Source organism: Aquarana catesbeiana, linkage group LG06 (assembly GCF_042186555.1).
Source record: "Aquarana catesbeiana isolate 2022-GZ linkage group LG06, ASM4218655v1, whole genome shotgun sequence".
Taxonomy (NCBI): domain Eukaryota; kingdom Metazoa; phylum Chordata; class Amphibia; order Anura; family Ranidae; genus Aquarana; species Aquarana catesbeiana.
The window spans coordinates 96,824,373-96,843,246 of record NC_133329.1 but is presented as its reverse complement, the minus strand read 5'-3'; the positions used below and the strand labels follow the sequence as shown (position 1 = coordinate 96,843,246).

At 42.5% G+C, this 18,874-nt stretch overlaps 1 protein-coding gene across 1 annotated transcript in view; it reads right to left on the bottom strand.

The window, feature by feature from the left end:
• The window catches only part of RAB26 (RAB26, member RAS oncogene family), a 417,846-nt gene that overhangs the window by 350,294 nt on the left and 48,678 nt on the right, over positions 1-18,874 (bottom strand). Inside the window, exon 2 of the mRNA XM_073636482.1 lies at positions 14,752-14,862. Coding sequence (XP_073492583.1) covers positions 14,752-14,862 — 111 coding nt within the window. The remainder of the gene's footprint in view (positions 1-14,751; positions 14,863-18,874) is intronic.

Here is an 18,874-nt window from a genome sequence, read left to right as displayed (position 1 = left end):
TAAAAAGGCAGAGTACCTTATGAAGTGTCCAGAGGCCATATGTTACCGTTCTACTGCAAACAAAAAGGCAGAATAATAGGGAAGGTGAGGCATACCCCGGTCTCACACATGACGCATGCTTTCCTGACAGGTGCCATGTTTTATTCATGGCTGCCGCCGTTACAGCTCACATGTGAACATCAGCTGATAACAGGCTGCCTGCGGCACACATGGACACTCATAGCATTGAGTTGTGCTGGTGAGATGCAGAAGAACAGGTTCAGCCTCTATTCCATTTTATGGTCTTCTATCGCTGAAAGCACCCTGTAAATTTCATCGAGCGGTGTTAAATCATTCGCTGACAGCATCATTACTTTACTCCGTAAAATAAATACATGTTGTCTTACATCAGCTTAAGGGCCAGCGTTCCCAAGACCAAAGTGATATTTGTTATGATCCCTTATCTGGCTGATTGATTTGTTTATTTAGCTAAAACTGGCTCCGACAAGTGCTATTAAATCGCTTTTATTTCATGCCTTTTATACTTCGTCTTCTGCCTTTCCCTGCTGTTAGTGTGGCTTGATGAGTGTGAAGGAGTTGAAGTGTACCTGTCTTCTACAAAAGCTGGAATCAGCCTTACTAAAGCTGGCCATACATGTAAAGATTACCCTTGTTCAGCCCAGCAGGTACCTGCGTCTGTCAGAATACCCCAACAGTGGCAGCAGCTGACTGGCTGCAGTCACTGTTCAGCTGATTTTTTTTTCCTCCTTCGATTTCTAAATCAAAATTTGTGGTGACAGGTGGTGTTGGCATTGGTGGTGGAGTCATTTAAGGCTCGTTGGGGCTCATTCATACTGGCTTTGCTCTCTAAAGAGCAATCCACATTTGGATCCCTCTTCAGAAAGTAGCTGACTTGCGTTGTACCACCTGTTCACCGATTGATTTAACCCCTGGATCCCTACACTAGCGTTCCTCAACTGTGTGCATTGCATGCAGTTGCAGAGTGCTTCTATTCACTTGAATGGTTCACAAAGCAACAGGGGGGTATACTTCCTGCCGTAACTTTGCATGAAAACATGTTGGCCACAGCATGTGTACACTTCCGGCCTTCACTTTCCTCACATCAATTAGGCAAGGAGTCTAAATATGGTTCATTTGTTGCCAGAATAAAACCAAGCACACTCATTATCAGCACAGAACTGGTCAGAAACGCCACCTCCCCTTTTTCACAACACAAGACTGTGTGAGGACACATATAGGAAAAGGTGTGGCTATTACTCAGCTCTGCCAGCATAGAGAACTGCAGTGTGAGGACAGGATAAAAAAAGTAAATTAAATCACAGTATTTCTTGCACAAGCACAATTGCAAAGCACAATTTATAACATACAAGAGTACAGGGCTGTTAAAGGATAAAAAGTTTAATATTTCAACTGGACTCTTTTTGAGATTTGTTGTTTACAAGTTAAAACAGTTTTTTTTTGCTAGAAAAGTACTTAGAACCCCCAAACATTATACATTTTTTTTAGGGCTGTTACTGATTAAAATTTTCGTGTTCGATTAATCAAATTTTTTTTAATCGATTAATCAACTAATTTTAGTTAATTATAAAGCACATATAGATCCAACTACTTTTAGCTGACGTCATGCGTAGCTCCTCCCCCGTACGCGTTGCATTTAATCAGAACTTCGTCAGAACTTCCTCAGCGGGGCAGGGCTACAGCGTCACCCTACAGTCTATTTAAATAGCACCGTTGTGCATCAGGTGGACCGATGAAGAGCCAAAGACATCCATCAGGTGCTGAGACAGCAAAGTGTCAGCTCTTTGCAAAAAAAAGGTGCCCTCATCATAAATGTTTCTTGATTGCTGGATAACCAATAAATGTCAGTTCATCGTCAAACTGACTTACAGCCAGGAAAGCCCTCAGATATGTTGATTTTCATAGCCAGGTCCAGGATTTACATAGATGTTTATCTGAATACTTTGACCAGTGAGATCAATCAAATGGTTCCTCAATTTTTGATTTCACGGACATCGACGTCACCTGACTCCTCCCCCCTTCCCTTCGTTAGCAGATGAAGGCACTTGGGGAAGGGGGGAGGAGTCCGGTGACGTCGATGTCCGTGACGTCACCGGATCTCCGATGGAACTCCCTGAAGACCCGGAAGCCGGAGGAGAGGTGAGTACCGATCAAAAGAATTTTGATCGATCAAAAAAATTAACGATTAATCAAGGAATTAATCGTTAATTTCCGCAGCCCTAATTTTTTTTCTAACACCCTAGAGAATAAAATGGCGGTCGTTGCAATACTTTCTGTCACACCGTATTTGCGTAGCGGTCGTACAAGCGGACTTTTTTTTGGAAAAATACAATTTTTTTTAATTAAAAAATAAGACAACAGTAAAGTTAGCCCATTTTTTTTTTATATTGTGAAAGATAATGTTATGCCGAGTAAATTGATACCCAACAGGTCACGTTTCAAAATTGCGCCCGCTCGTGGCGACAAACTTTTACCCTTAAAAATCTCCATAGGCGACGTTTAAAAATTTCTACAGGTTACCAGTTTTGAATAGCTAGAATTATTGCTCTCGCTCCAACGATCGCGGCGATAACTCACATGTGTGGTTTGAATGCCGTTTTCATAGGCGGGCGCTACTCACGGTATACGTTCGCTTCTGCGCACGACCTTGTTGGGACGGGGAGCTTTACATTTTTTTTTTTTTTCTTATTTATTTTACTTTTTTTTGACACTGTCTTTTAAAAAAAAAAGATTTTGGTCACTTTTACTCCTATTACAAGGGATGTAAACATCCCTTGTAATAGAAAAAAGCATGACAGGACCTCTTAAATATGAGATCTGGGGTCAAAAAGACCTCATATCTCATATTTACACTAAAATGCAATAAAAAAAATAAAAACGTTTTGACGTCGCTTCCGCCCTGCAATGGTATGGAGACAGGTGGGGGCCATCTTCCCCTCACTTGTCTCCATACCTAACACCAAGAAGGATCCAATTACCTCCGGTAAGCGGCGGAGGGCACTGGAGCGCAGCGCCGCAGAGACCACTATTATCGGAAACCACACCGCCGGCCGAACAAGAAGATACCGGGGTTATGGCAGCTAGCTGCTGCCATAACAACGATATTCCTTTTCAAAGTAAGGGCGTATATTGGCATGCGGCGGTCCGGAAGTGGTTAGGAGTAGTACAGCCAAAGCTCATTTGGCTGTATTTCTCCTATGGATCACAGGAGTGTAGTTCATTCTGCACTCCTGTGACCCGTTTTCAGCAGACAGCAGGCTGAAGTCCGCTGTCTGCTGACGTCACAGAGCCAATCCAGTCTCAGGCAAGATCGTGGCAATGAAGTCAGGATCCGCCCACATACCTGGACCGGCACCCAGCTCAGCCTCTCAGCGAGTTGCTGAGAGCCTGAGCCGGCCACTCCCGCCCCCTCCACGGCCCAGCGCTCCAGTGAGCGCGGGGGGGAGGGGCTAGATCAGAGAGCTGCTGACTGACAATCGCTGCTCGGAGAACTGTGAAACTGTGAGAACTGAGCGATCTGCGGTGTTAGATCGCTCGGATCTCAGTGTTATGTCGCGTACACACGGTCTGACTTTCCGACGAGAAATGTTGGATGTGAGCTTGTTGGCGGAAAGTCCGACCGTGTGTATGCTCCATCAAACATTTGTTGTCAGACTTTCTGCCAACAAATGTTGGCTGGCAGGTTCTCAAAATTTCTGCCAACAAAATTTTGTCGTCTGACTTTCCGACCGTGTGTACACAAGTCCGCCGCACAAAAGTCCACACATGCTCAGAAGCAGAAGCGGCCGGTCTTGTAAACTAGCATTTGTAATGAAAGAATTAACATTCGTGACGTGGCAAATTATGAAATCTCCAAATGCAGCGCACAATTCTCTTCTTCTTTAATGGGATAATAATGAAGCTGCTTTGCTGGTGATACTGATGGAGTTATTGCAAACGGATTTTCAAAGGCTTTTTTTTTCAAGAATGATAATAATAATAGTGCCAAATGAAAAACGCAAAAAGAAAAGCGCGAATCAACACTCACCAAACTTCTACTGACACAAAATTAGCAGAAGGAGCCCAAAGGGAGGTGCTAAAGAGCTGAAAAACCAAGTAGTACGTCTAGTACGTCACTACGAACGTAATTGTTGGCCAACATTTGTGTGACCGTGTGTATGCAAGACAAGTTGGAGCCAACAACCTTTGAACAAAATTCCACGGTTTTGTTGTCGGAAAGTGCGATCATGTGTATGGGGCATTATGCCCCATACACGCGATCACACATTCTGACAACAAAATCCAAGGATTTTTTCCAACGGATGTTGGCTCAAACTTGTCTTACATACACACGGTCACACTAAGTTGGTCGGAAATTCCGAACACCAAGAACGCGGTGACGTACAACACGTACGACGAGCCGAGAAAAATTAAGTTCAATAGCCAGTGCGGCTCTTCTGTTTGATTCTGAGCATGCGTGGCGCTTTGTGCGTCAGAATTGTCTACACACGATTGTAATTTACGTGAATGGATTTTGTTGTCGGAAAATTTTAGATCCAGCTCTCAAACCTTGTGTGTCGGAAATACCGATGGAAAAAGTCAGATGGAGCCCATACACGGTCGGAATTTCCGACAACAAGCTCCGATCGCACATTTTCCGTCGGAAAGTCCGATCGTGTGTACGGGGCATTAGAGGCACCGGTGGACAGATGCAGCATTGGACTAGGTAAGTATTATCCTTAAAAAACAAAACAAAAAATACTTCTCTTTTAAAGCACACCTATTAGATAAATATAGGGGATGTCGTTACAGACCTTTTCGTTTGAAAACGCAAACTGCCTGGCTGTGACGCTCACCCATAGGTTTTATCACTCTCTGAACTGAGACAAGTATGCAGATCAGGAAAGAGCCAGAAACGTTAGAAGTCTTTATCTGCACATACCTGAAAATGATGGGCCAGTAAAATTCAAAGTACTAAAGCAAGAGGGCCAGCATGGCAGCCAGGTACCTAGCATTTTCATAAGCTGCTCAGTAATTGCAGTCTCTAGATTTCTTTGAAGCTACTTTGCAGGCACAGGCTGATGTACTCTGATGTAAACTGCCGCTGGATCAACAGAGACAATACAAAACGCTTTATCAAAGTGTTGAAGGGAATAACTGCGGCAGTCGGAGCCGCCTCCTAGCAACCAATTCAATGTAAACCTGCACTGGAAAAAGACAGCTGCGAATCCAAACCTTCAATGTATTTGCTTGCTTGGGGCAATATACACTGAAAAGAGTCTGCCCCCCAACACATATATGAATAAGGTTCACTGTGCGCTGCAATGAAATTTAAAGGACCACTGTACTGTAGAGCTGCACAATTAATCGTCAAGAATCGTTATCGTGATTAATCGTCAAGAATCGTTATCGCAATCTTGACTAAAGTGTTTCACAATTCTTTCTATGCAAAGAATTTTCTGCTCTTCTGAAGCCACAACCCTCAAAAGAAAGGAAGAGAAAAAAACAAGCAGTCTGTCAAGAAACAAAACATTCTTTATCAGTTGAACTTAAGTATAAACATTGTAACAATTTGTCAATGGAATAGACTTCCTGTGTAAGTGAAAAAAGTTTAACCACTTAAAACACTAAACCTTTTTCTGACATTTGTTGGTTTCTAGTTGAAATCATTTTTTTTTTTTGCTAGAAAATTACTTAGAACCTCCAAACTAAATATATATATATATATATATATATATATATATATATATATATTTTTTTTAGTAGACACCCTAGAGAATAAAATGGTGGTTGTTGCAATATTTTATGTCACACTGTATTTGCGCAGCAGTCTTTCAAATGTAATGAAAAAATTACTTTAATGAATTCAAAAAAAAATTATAACCAGTAAAGTTAGCCCATTTTTTTTTTTTTTGTATAATGTGAAAGACGTTGCTAGAATCGTGAGAGAATCGTAATTTTTTTATTCTAATCACAAAAAATCATGATTCTCATTTTGGCCAGAATCGTGCAGCTCTACTGTACTGGTAAAATCCTTACCATCCCCACTGTGCCTGCTCCTTACCGTCCTCCCCATTCCAGTTATCTTTATTACGCAGTGCCACACAGCTCTTACAGTGATGATGTCCCCACTGCACCCACTTCTTTTATGTCTCGACCCCAACTAAGTGTGGCTCATCTATAGGATGAATGGGGTTGTAGTATGCAGGTGCAGTATAAGGGGGGGGGGGCAATTATCTTACAAAGGCAAGGCAGTAATGGGCAGAGAGCTGCTCTCCCAGGTCCCTGTCTCTTCATTGGCTGAGAGACAGCAACGGGAGCTATTGGCTGTTAATTACGGGGGGACAGGGCTGAGCCGCTTGCTACCGCCTTGATATGGGGGGCACTTGGAGAAGAGGAGGAACCAGAAACACCAGCAGAAAAGGAGGATCAGAGCTGCTCTGTGCAAAGCCATTACACAGAGCAGGTAAGTACTTTATTACCTTTCATAAGTATCTTTAGTACCTTTAATAAGTTTCTTTAGTACCTTTAATAAGTACCTTTAGTACCTTTAATAAGTACCTTTAGTCCCGGTTCACAACAGTGCGCTGTGCGATATCGCATGTGATTCGCACCTCACTGCAGTACAAATCACATGTGCTGTCTGTGCGATGCAAACTCAGCCATACAGATAGTATGGCTGAATTTGCATCGCATCGCATCTCGCACAGGATCCTTTTTTTGGTCCGCACCTGAATCAGATCGCATGGATCAGATTCATGTCCGAACTGACAGTTCGCACTGCAATATTCAAACTGATTTGGGGGTGTCATTAACCACTTGCCGACCAGCTTATGTACATTTACTGCTGCAGTTTGGCAGCGCTGCGCGAATCACCCAACCTGTGCATCGATCCGTGCATGTGAGATTGCGGGCGCGTGCCCGCTGCACGCCACAGGAGCGCGCCCGTGGGTCCGGCGGACTTGATGTCCGCTGGCCGCCCGCGATCGCTGTATACAGAGGCAGAACGGGGATCTGCCACTGTAAACAAGGCGGATCCCCATTCTGACATGGGACATCTCAGAGATTTGCTGTTCCCAGTTATCGGGAACAGTGATCTCTGTGATGTCCCAGGCAGCCCATCCCCCCTACAGTTTGATCACGCTGAGGGAACACATTTAATCCCTTGATCGCCTCCTAGTGTTAACTCCTTCCCTGCCAGTGTCATTTACACAGTAATCAGTGCATTTTTATAGCACTGATCAATGTAATAATGTCACTGGTCGCCAAAAAGGGTCAGAAAAGGGTCAGATTTGTCCGCCGCAATGTTGCAGTCCCGCTAAAAGTCACAGATCGCCGCCATTACCGGTAAAAACAATTTAAAAAAATCAAAGTCCCTAAATCTATCCCGTAGGTTGTAGACGCAATAACTTTTGCGCAAACCAATCAATATACGCCTATTGTGATTTTTTTTTTACCAAAGATATGTAGAAGAATATATATTGGCCTAAACTGATGAATACATTTTTTTTTTAAATATGTATTATAGCGGAAAGTAAAAAAAAAAATTTTTTTTCACAATTGTCACTTTTTTTGTTTAGTGTGAACCGAGCCTCAATATCACTTACAAAAATGCTTCCTGCAACTGATTGGATGCACCTGTTGTTTGGAAGTAATTTTCCAACAGGTTCGGTTTGGCAAAAGTCGATTGAATGATTGGCTTCTGTCAAATGGAGGGGGGCCAGCAGGAACCAGACCAAATGTGCACAGTGTATGGCCAACTTAAAGCGGAGATCCACCCAAAAGGGGAAGTTCCACTTGTCTGCTGCCACATTTGGCACCTTTGGGGGGTGGAGGGAGGGGGTAGCTTGTTTTGACAGCTATGGCAAAGTGAGCCAAAAGTTTCCCCCCCCCCTCCTTCCCCCTGTAGCCAGTCCATTCACAAAGCACAGTGTGATTCAAGCATGTACAGTAGGTAACTGGCTGTGAAGCCGCAAGGCAAGGGGAGCGGAACTGGCATGCGTTTCTCTTTAAGTTAAAAGTGGTCTCTGCGGCAGATTCACCGCAAGATCACTTTTATCGGTGACGGGAGAGGGCCCCCCTCCCGCTGCGCTCCGGTCGTCTTCCCCGCTTACCGGAGCCGTCGGCAGCGGTGGTGACGATTGCGTCTGCTCCCCTCACTGTCTGGATGCCAAGTGAGGGAAAGATGGCCCCCGCTAGGCTCCATAGCATTGGAGGGGGAAAGAGACGTCAAACATCACTTCCACCCAGTGCTCTTAAAAGAGACATTTATTTTATTTTTTTAATGACATTTTTTTTTTTTTATTGCATTTTAGTGTAAATATGAGCTCTGAGGTCTTTTTGACCCCAGATCTTATATTTAAGAGGTCCTTTCATGCTTTTTTTCTATTACAAGGGGCTTATATTCCTTGTAATAGGAGTAAAAGTGACCCACATTTTTTTTTGTGTCAAAATAAAAATAAAATAAATAAGAAAAAATAAATAAATTTAAAGTGCCCCGTCCCAACAAGCTCGCGCGCAGAAGCGAACGCATACGTGAGTAGCGCCCGCCTATGAAAACAGTGTTCAAACCACACATGTGAGGTGTCACCGTGATCGTTGGAGCGAGAGCAATAATTCTAGTCCTAGACCTCATCTGTAACTCAAAACTGGTAACCTGTAGAAATTTTTAAACGTCGCCTATGGAGATTTTTAGGGATAAAAGTTTGTCCTCATTCCACGAGCGGGCGCAATTTTGAAGCGTGAAATGTTGAGTATCAATTTACTCGGCATAACATTATCTTTCACAATATAAAAAAAAATTGGGCTAACTTTACTGTTGTCTTATTTTTTTATTCAAAAAAGTGTATTTTTTCCAAAAAAAAAAAGTGCACTTGTAAGACCGCTTCACAAATACGGTGAGACAGAAAGTATTGCAACCACCGCCATTTTATCCTCTAGGGTGTTAGAAAAAAATATATATATATTGTTTGGGGGTTATAAGTAATTTTGTAGCAAAAAAAAAAAAAAGATTTTAACTTGTAAACACAGAGTCTGAAAAATAGGTCCGGTCCTTGAGTGGTTAAGACTTAGAAGAGGCTGCTGGTAGGAATGAGGGGCATTTACCAAATAACTGTAGATTTATCCTGAATATGTTTATTATCAAAAAGAAAAAGACAAAAATATGTAAAATAAAATCAACTTGTTTTCTTCTGGTTACAGGGACTCCAAAAGGACTCTGGTATGTTGTTAATAAATAAACGTGTCATTTTTTAACGTCTTTTTTTTTTTTTCATACTTGCTCCTCACTGTGATGAATAAAGTTGATTTAAAATGATTCAGTTAATACAAAACACGCCAAAGCTGGACTGTAGCCATAAAACTAAATTCGTATTTGAAATGCAAATGTATGAGCTTTTGTTGCTGTGAATTTATTGGTGATGAAAAAGAAGCAATGCAGACAATAAAAAGCTTTACAATAAAAACAATGAACAGTAAACCGTTATCGGGATCCCAGCTGTGAAATAAACAGAATAGAACTCTTGAATGTGTATGGAGGAGCGACTGGTACAAAAGTTCATCTCATTTAAATAACTTTTTGAAACATTTAAAGTGATTGCAAAACCATTTAAAAAAAAAAAAGATAAACATGTTATACTTATCTGTTCTGTGCAGTTGGTTTTGCACAGAGCAGCCCCGATCCTCCTCTTCTAGGGTCCCCAGTCAGGTCTCTCCCCACTGCCGAAAGCCCCCATAGCAAGCTGTGGTGGTTCTCAACCTCAGCCCACAAGTACCCCAAACGGGCCATGTTTTCCTTTACTTTGCACAGCTGCTTTAAATCAATATCAATGACATGGTACTGATTAGAGCTATTTTATCTAAGGGAAGTTCCCAAAACATGGCCTGTTGGGGGTACTTGAGGTTGAGAACCACTGCAATAGAGCACCTTTGGGATGTGGTGGAACGGGAGATTTGCATCATGGATGTGCAGCAGACAAATCTGCAGCAACGGCGTGATGCTATCATGTTAATATGAACCAAAATTTCTGAGGAATGTTTCCAACACCTTGTTGAATCTATGCTATGAAGAATTAAGGCAGTTCCGAAGGGAAAGGGGAGCCTCCTTGCATTTATATATAGTGTACAGTATATGGGTCCTTTTACAGGCCAAAGATTTGCAAATCAGGTCAGCCAGTCCTGGAATTCACACACCCCCTGCCATGCATCATAGACAGGTGATAGACATTGGTTTTCTGTACAACAGAGGAGCATTACAGCTTGGTAACTATTATGGGGCGTACACACAGTCGGACATTTCGGCTACAAAAGTCCGACGGACGCCGACGGACCAAATCTGTTGGACAATCCGATCGTGTGTGGGCTTCCCCGGACTTTCAGCTGACTTTTCCAGTTGCAAATCTGACGGACTTTAGATTTGGAACTTGCTTCAAATCTTTACGTTGTAACTCCGCCGGACCCAGAAGTCCGCTCGTCTGTATGCTAGACCGACGGACAAAAACCCACGCTAGGGCAGCTATTGGCTACTGGCCATCAACTTCCTTATTTTAGTCCGGTGTACGTCATCACGTTCGAATCTGTCGGACTTTTGTCTGATCGTATGTAGGCAAGTAAGTTCGTTAGAAAGTCCACCGCAAGTCCGCCAAAATTCAGTTGAAAGTTTGTCGGACGGGCTGTCGGACTTTTGTAGCCGAAAAGTCCGACCGTGTGTACGCCCCATTAGAGTACTGAAATCATGCTTTGGAAGCTTCTTGGATACAGCAAACGGCTTTACTTTTATGGAGAAATATATTACATGCCTTTTATCAGAGAACAGGAAGCTAAACACAAACAAGGCACACTTAGATACAGAAGGTACTTCCTCTCATATCATAGAATACATGAACTATATACTATAATAGTACAGCACCACCTGCTGGCATAGATAGGTATAATGCATATGTATATATATATATATATATATATATATATATATATATATATATATATATATATATATATAGTCAGTTTATAAGCATCTTTGCTGTTGTACCTTTCCAACAACAACCACCCCGCCAGAAACCTTCTGGTTGGACAATGGTGGAGCACAGATGAGGTCTCTCTGCGCTTTCCTCTCCTGTAAGCCTTTTCCCAGTATGAAACTAAATAACGATAATCATTTAAAACTGCTTCAAATATTTGTTAGCTTTCAACATTTGATTTTGGAGTGAATGAAATTTCATGAATGAAAACCACATACAATGTAAGAATTTTGTTCATTTCTAAATAAAAATTTCCATTCTGCTCTTTTGAATTTTCTCATCACTGCAGTCGAAAATGAACGTCGATCTGACCCCACTAACGATTAGAAAATCGAATGAACATTATTAAAATGAAAAATTGTAAATTAAATTCTACTAGTGCATGTTCAGCTTTACATTGACAACTCTGTATAATGCAATACGACCCTGATACAGTGACACCCACTGTCACCCGCCCTCCATCTCTGTGTACTGAGTACTAGCTTGCATAGGGATTATTGGAAATCAATATAAAGACAGATTTTAGTACTTATTGAAGCAGCATTTAAAAATCCAGGTATTGATTTTTTTTTTTTTTTTAATGAAGGGATAGCCTGGAATATGAGTTCGAATTTTCCTTCTGCCAGACATTTCAGTTTTTATTAAAATGATTGACAATAGTCAATGAAATTAGTTAAACTTCGACTAATCTCTGCGCATCCCTAAACATTTAATCAAACAAATTAACACACGAACAAACCTAACTCATTACTCAAATATAAATAAATTATAGAATATTATGAATTATCACTTATTATAACAAGTATCATGGTATATGAGTCAAATTAACACAGGTAATTAATTCATATAAATCAACAATTAATTAGCATACCGCCTGCTAATTAATTAGACCTAATCTAAGATATTTATCTCAATAATTAAAAAAGAGGATCATTTGCAATCGGCATATAAGGCCACCCCCGGGGTACATATAGATTTATTTGTATACAGAGAAGCAAAGTTTTTAAAACAATAGATAGGTTACATTAGGATAGATTGTTTTCCTCTGTAAAGCCATGCATGGGGCTGAACAAGAGAAGTCAATCGATTCCCCCATACACATTACCAGCAGGTATGGAGGAATTTCCACTGCTGGTTATTGTATTCAAACAGCCATGACACCTGCAGATGAATACCTGAAAAATGACTCCATCTTATAATCACTGTTTGGCTGAAAATTTTCCACTGGGCTCCTCGATTTTTGCAATCGATTTTTGTGGAATTGAGTGATACAGACAGGGCCCCCAGAGCTCGAATTTTGGCCAATTCAACAGGAATCAGCTGACATTTGAGCTATGTATGGTCAACTTAAAGCAGAACTAAACCCTACTATCCATTTCAGCCAAGGAAGCCTCCATGTATTCTCTCGTAGATCTCCACCTGCCATGGTGCTGAAGATGTGACCAGTCATGACACCAGCCATTTGATGGCTTGACTGTTTGGTTGAGGACACAAGCAGCTGTGACTGTTATCATTCATGGCATACCTTGAGTGTAACTGTTTTGTGAAACAGTTAAAGCCTAATGCTACCTATAACAACAACAAAAATAATACAAAAATTCAGTACATGGGACATTACTTAGCTTTGATGAGACGTGTCTCTTGTACTGCTGTGTCCTCCTTTTGGTGAAGCCTTCTTCCTCTGATACCCCCCCCCACCACACCACCGGGTCGTGACAGTTCTCACCAAAGGTGCTGACCCTTCGATAGAGATGCCTGGTAGATGCCTACCCTTTGCACCCCCTCCTCAATTCTTTGAAGCCATTACTACAGCTTCCATGAACGAAAGACAATGGAGGATGGGTAGAAGATTGATAGGTGGGGGGTAAGGGGCATTGGAGGAGGAAGATTTCGGCAAAAGGACACAGCAGCATATATCTCAGTGAAGGTAAGTAACATCCCTTGTGCTGATTTTTTGTTTGTTTTTGTTTTAGGCAAACTTGGGCTTTCAATCAATGGGTTTAGTTCTGCTTTATAGCGGTTGTAAACCGCTGGTGGTAAAAAAAAAAAAACCCTCCGCAAAGCAATGACTTACCTTAGAACGAAGCATTACGGCGCCACTGAGACGACTGCCATCTTCACCCCGTCTTCCTTCCGGGTTCGTGGCCTCAGGCTACATGAGTGGCCAGGGGGCATGATAACGTCACTCCTGCACATGCACGCAGGAGCCCGCCATTTCCGGCACTGTAAGCCAGACCTATAGAGCGCGTGTGCCGGTGATGTCATCAGCTGCACGCACTCTGAATATCTCCTAATTGGTGCAAGTTTAGGAGATATTCACAGTACCTACAGGCAAGCCTTATAGGCTTGCCTGTAAGTACAAGTGGTGTAACAGAGTTTACAACCACTTTAAGACTATCAGACAGGTCTCAAGACCACAGAAACTCCACCACAAATGTCCTTTTAGACAGGCAAGGTGATCTAGTTTGTCTAGTTTAATGAAACACGAAGGAGCAAAAAATGTTTATTCATGGCAAGCAAGATCTACTTTTTGACTCAAAAGTGACTCTGTCATTTGAAAAGAAATCTAAAGAAAGACAAAGAAGACAGTTAATACCTCTCCAGCTGCCCCTGTTGCTGAATTTTACTATAGGGAAGAGATACCACTGGTTGAAGAACCTTCAGAATCTGACATTTCAGGAAGTGTCAAATGTCTGGTCCCAGCTCCTCTCTGTGGTTTCTCCCACTGGCTCCTACGTTCCTACAGGACACAGTTGTGACATAGGGTCCAGCGGATCCAACCACTGACCGCAGCAGGGGATCAGCAACCAAAACTCCTGGACCAGACTCTGCAGTTTCTTCAGGCAGTGGTGTCTTTTAAAAACAGAAAACACTGGGAAGATTAAAGCATCGTACACACGATCAGATTTTCGGACGACCATTCCTCTGTTTTTTGTTGCATGCTGGTCTCATGTCCAAAGTGAAGAGGTTACTCACCATACGAAAATTCTCATACGACAGAATACAACTTCAGAAGTGACGTCATGTGTTGACTAGTTTTGTATGTATTCTTTTGTTCTGAGCATGTGTAGTCTGGCTCTTACAATTTTTTTCAGACAAAAAACTTACTAATTAAACTAAAATCGGACATTGAGCTCACGTACAACAAAAATTTTATAGTCTGCACAGCTTTTGTCGGACGAAAGATCGGAATCGGCTGTCCAAAGCACCGTACTAACGATCTGAAAATCGGCTGATCGTTCATCGGATGCAATTTTACTTCCGATTTTCATATAGTGTGTACGGGCCTTAAGTACTAATGTGGAAGAAAAGCTAAAGTCTAGCTATTCGCAAAAATGTATGTATGTATTCTCAAAAAGGATGTGCTGTGCCCTGGGCCGGTCTGGATGAAGTCCAGGGCCACATTTTTGTCCCAGTCCAGCCCTGCCCTAATCCGACCAGTAGACTCCCTTTTTGGGAACATCAGTGGTGAGACTACTGCAGTTCCCAACCATTTTTACGCCCACAAACTCATCAATGTAATTCAGAGAAGAATGAAAAAGCTGGTAGGAGATTCAACTTTCTATAACTACAATTTCTAGGTGAAATGGTACCTTGCTGTGCAGATATCACAGCCCCTGAGATTAGAATGATACAACATGGTCCTAAACCAAAGGCCAGCATTAGGTGAGAAGTCCATATTCATAACATCGATGTCTCTGATGAAGAGTAAAAGAAAGTATGGAAAGCAGCTTACCCGAAAGTCAATCCCAACAGTGGAGATGAAACTGCCAGCCAGGAATGCGCCATCCTTAAATCTGACCAGAAGACAAGTCTTTCCCACTCCAGAATCGCCAACCAGCATCACCTAGAACGATAAAGAACATAGCTGATCACCATTGATCTGCAAATCTATCAAAATGAAAGCCATTATTTTCAGCACTATTGCTGCGAAGATGTGGCTTGGGCAGTGTGTGGTTATCTAGGGCAGCCTTTTTCAACGAGGTTGCCCAGGCACCCTGGGGTGCCTTGAGGTTTTTCCAGGGGTGCCTTGGCAAAATGCCTAAAAATTGCCGAAAAATTGTATACAAGTCCCATGCAAAGCATCCTTCCTCCGCTGCCCCTCCCCATCAGCATTGGGGTCACAGTAGCTGAGTAATGGATAAAAACTACGGGGGGGGGAAGAGAAATATTGGAATACTAGTCAGTACCACTCTGCAAAAGTGTATTTGCTTTAGAAGAATAAATTGCCTCTAATGTTGGGTGTCCTACATGTGTTGATGTTGCTGCATTATGTAAAACTATAAGAATCTAGGCGGGGATAATTGGTGTAAGGGCTTAGCTAAGGGGTTAGGTTAGTGTTAAGAATTGAGGTAATTATATCTAAACACAACAAAACTGTACTATATTTCAGCTTAGATGTGATGGCCGAGCTAGTTTTCTTTTTGCAGGCTAATAACATTTTCAGAAAGTGCAGAAGATACCGGTTAATCTTGCTAGAAATACCATATACTTGTTCCTTCCAGTGAGCAAAAACAATGTTGTCTTTCTTTTGTGAACTAATAATCCCATCAACACTATGTAATAGAGATAAAAGAAAGGTTGACATACTTGAAGTCCAACTATGGCTCCTTGTTTAGATACAGTGCAGTAATGAGTGTAACCATTTGGAAAGTGTGATATTTCAAGGATCACCAGGTAAAAACAAAGAAAACAAAATCGGGGGAAAAAAAGGAAAACAAATGTAGTCAACACATCTAGTAAGCTGCAAGACAGTAAAGCCTCGAATTGCGAGGAACGCGGTATACGAGCGTTTCTCACTACAAGCTTTTTTTTTTTTTTTTAAACTCCTAACTCCATTTGAAAGCGTTGTCTCGCAAGACAAGCAGGATTCAAGCCGCTGGGGTGTGCAGTACCGCATGTGGCCAGAGGTGCAGGGGCACCGGTGACGCTCGGAGACGCTCGGAGATACTCGGAGATGCTCGGAGACGCTCAGTTCCCAAGTGTCTCCAGCGCCCCCGCACCTCTGACCACATGCGGTACTGCATACACGAGCAGTGACCATGGAACTAGTTATCTGAGTTTCCATTTATTCTTATGGGGAAACTCGCTTTAATATACAAGTGCTTTGGATTAGAAGCATGCTTCTGGAACGAATTATGCTCGCAATTCAAGGTACTACTGTATATTACATTTTTTTTTTTGGATTCCCATATGCTTTAACCGGTTCAATACAGGGCAATTTCACCCCCTTCCTTCCCAGGCCAATTTTTAGTTTTCAGCGCTGTCGCACTTTTAACGTCAATTGCGCGGTCGTGCGACGTTGTACCCAAAAAAAATTGACGTCCTTTTTTCACCACCAATAGAGCTTTTTTTTGGTGGTATTTGATCGCCTCTGCGGTTTTTATTTTTTGCGCTATAAACAAAAGAAGAGCGACAATTTTGAAAAAAACACAATATTTTTTACTTTTTGCTATAATAAATAGCCCAATTTTTTTTTTTAAAAACACATTTTTTCCTCAGTTTCGGCCGATACGTATTCTTCTACATATTTTTGGTAAAAAAAATCGCAATAAGCGTATATTGATTGAATTGCGCAAAAGTTATAGCGTCTACAAAATACGGGATAGATTTATGGCATTTTAAAAAAAAAAATATTTTTTTATTTTTTTAGCGGCGATCGCGATTTTTGTTGGTGACTGCGACATTATGGCGGACACATCGGACACTTTTGACACATTTTTGGGACCAATCACATTTATACAGCGATCAATGCTATAAAATTGCATTGATTACTGTGTAAATGTGACAGGCAGTGAAGGGGTTAACCACTAGGGGGCGGGGTAGGGTTAAGTATGTTTCCTAGGGAATGATTCTAACTGAAGGGGGAGAGGACGCACTAGGGGAGGAGACCGATCAGTGTTCCTCCGTTCTGGGAACACAGATCGCTCTCCTCAGAGCTGACAGGCTGTGGATCTGTGTGTTTACACACACAGATCCACATGCCGGCCCGGTTAACGGGCAATCGCGGGTGCCCGGCAGACATCGCGGCCGCCGGGCACACGCACCGGGTCCCGAGGAACGCGGCGGGCGCGCGCGCTCCCGGCGGCGCGCGCGCCCCCTAGATGGCCGGGAATCCCAGGACGTCATATGACGTCCACCCAGGATGGGAGATCCCATCTGTGGACGTCATATGACTATACGCGGGTATTGAAGTGGTTAGGGCCTTGTTCTCAAGGGATATACTAAAGCATACACCGGTGGATGGCCGTGTTTACTCGCACAGAGATGCACAGGCATTCCGCGCATTCTTACACAGGCAGGCAGGCTATTGATGTAAATTAGGAAGCAGCAGCTGCAGGGATACAGGAGCTGCTCCCAATCTGACATCCATGTGGGTGCACGGCCCCGAAAGTAGACAGTGCATTTTAGGGGCCATGTACCTCCATGGATGTGACTGCCTGAACAGGGATGCATGGAACACCTGCGCAGGCAAATATGACCCTCCACAGGCATGTGCTTTAGTATAAAAGAGGTAGTGTAAAAGAGGCCTTACAGTTACTGGTATTCTTATGTTAGCTGTTAGCAAAACTGTCAAACCATCAAATGACTGGTGTCATAGCTGATCACATGTGCACTATCCTGGCAACTGCACATCAAACAGAGGCTAAGATGGCAGCTTCCTTGGCTGTAAAGAAAAGGAGGATTTGGTTTCATTTTAAGTCCCCTACTGACTTTATATTGCTTGATGTCCTTATAAAAGTAAAATGGCATTTAGTGCAAACCCAGCAGAGTTCCTCTATAGGTTCACAAACAAATTAAAACAAACAGATGCTTAAGTTTAGCAAGGTCGCAGGGACCTCTAAGTGTCAGTGGTAAACCACAATGAAAACCCATCTCTTGGCTCCTGGAAGGGTAAACCGCACAGAAATAAAGATCATTTCACCAGCAGGCTATTTTGAAAAAGCCTGGTGTATATATATATTTTTTTTCAAACCGCATGCAAATGAATCATCACAGAACAGACTTCTAACAGAGGATCCTTATGGGATCTGCCTCAGCAAACTACCAGTTACTCTATTATTTTCAAGTCAAGGTTCGTTTGGAATAACCCTTGGTAAGCAAATATACAGTGGGCTGCAAGGGTGCTTTCTTCTTTTGTTTTGCATACATCTTCACTCTGTCATAATAAAAGAGTATGGGAGCTTACAGTGCTGACCTACTCTTGTAAATGCTAGTTACCTGACTGTCTGGATTCACTATGTTTAGTTCACTTGCCCGGAACAAACATATTGCTTAGGAGTGTCAGAATTTCTTATCTCTATATTTGTCTATGTGAAGAACTCAAACAGCATTTAAGTCAACGCATGGCACTGGACAGAGCCATGGCATGGCATGGCATTGACAGAGTCAACTTAATCAGCTGAGGACACTGGGCGTGTGTGAGGGCTGGGCTCAGCCCTTCCTTCTCTGAGCTAGCTGCTCAGCTGTCGGATAATTGCCAGCTCCTATCTCTCCATAATTACTCACCTGTTGATGATATCCTGCTCGTCAGTCCTGCCTACTTAAGCTGTCCAGTCCAGAGGAGCTCTGCCTTTGCCTTGGTCAACATCACAGAAACTATCTCCTGCGATCCTGTTCAAGACTTGCTGTCAGGAAAGAGGCAAGTACCAGTCTTGCCAATATCACTGCCTTCCTTCGCACATGCACGGTAGAGCGGCACTCCGGCGCATGCCTGGCCACAATACAGCGAAACGGCTAATGCGCGTGCGCAATTCGGCTAAACGGCTAATGTTTGTGTGCAATTCAGGTAAATGACATTTTTCGAGAGTACCTTGATAATTTTGTAATTGTGTACCTAGATGACATCCTTATTTTCT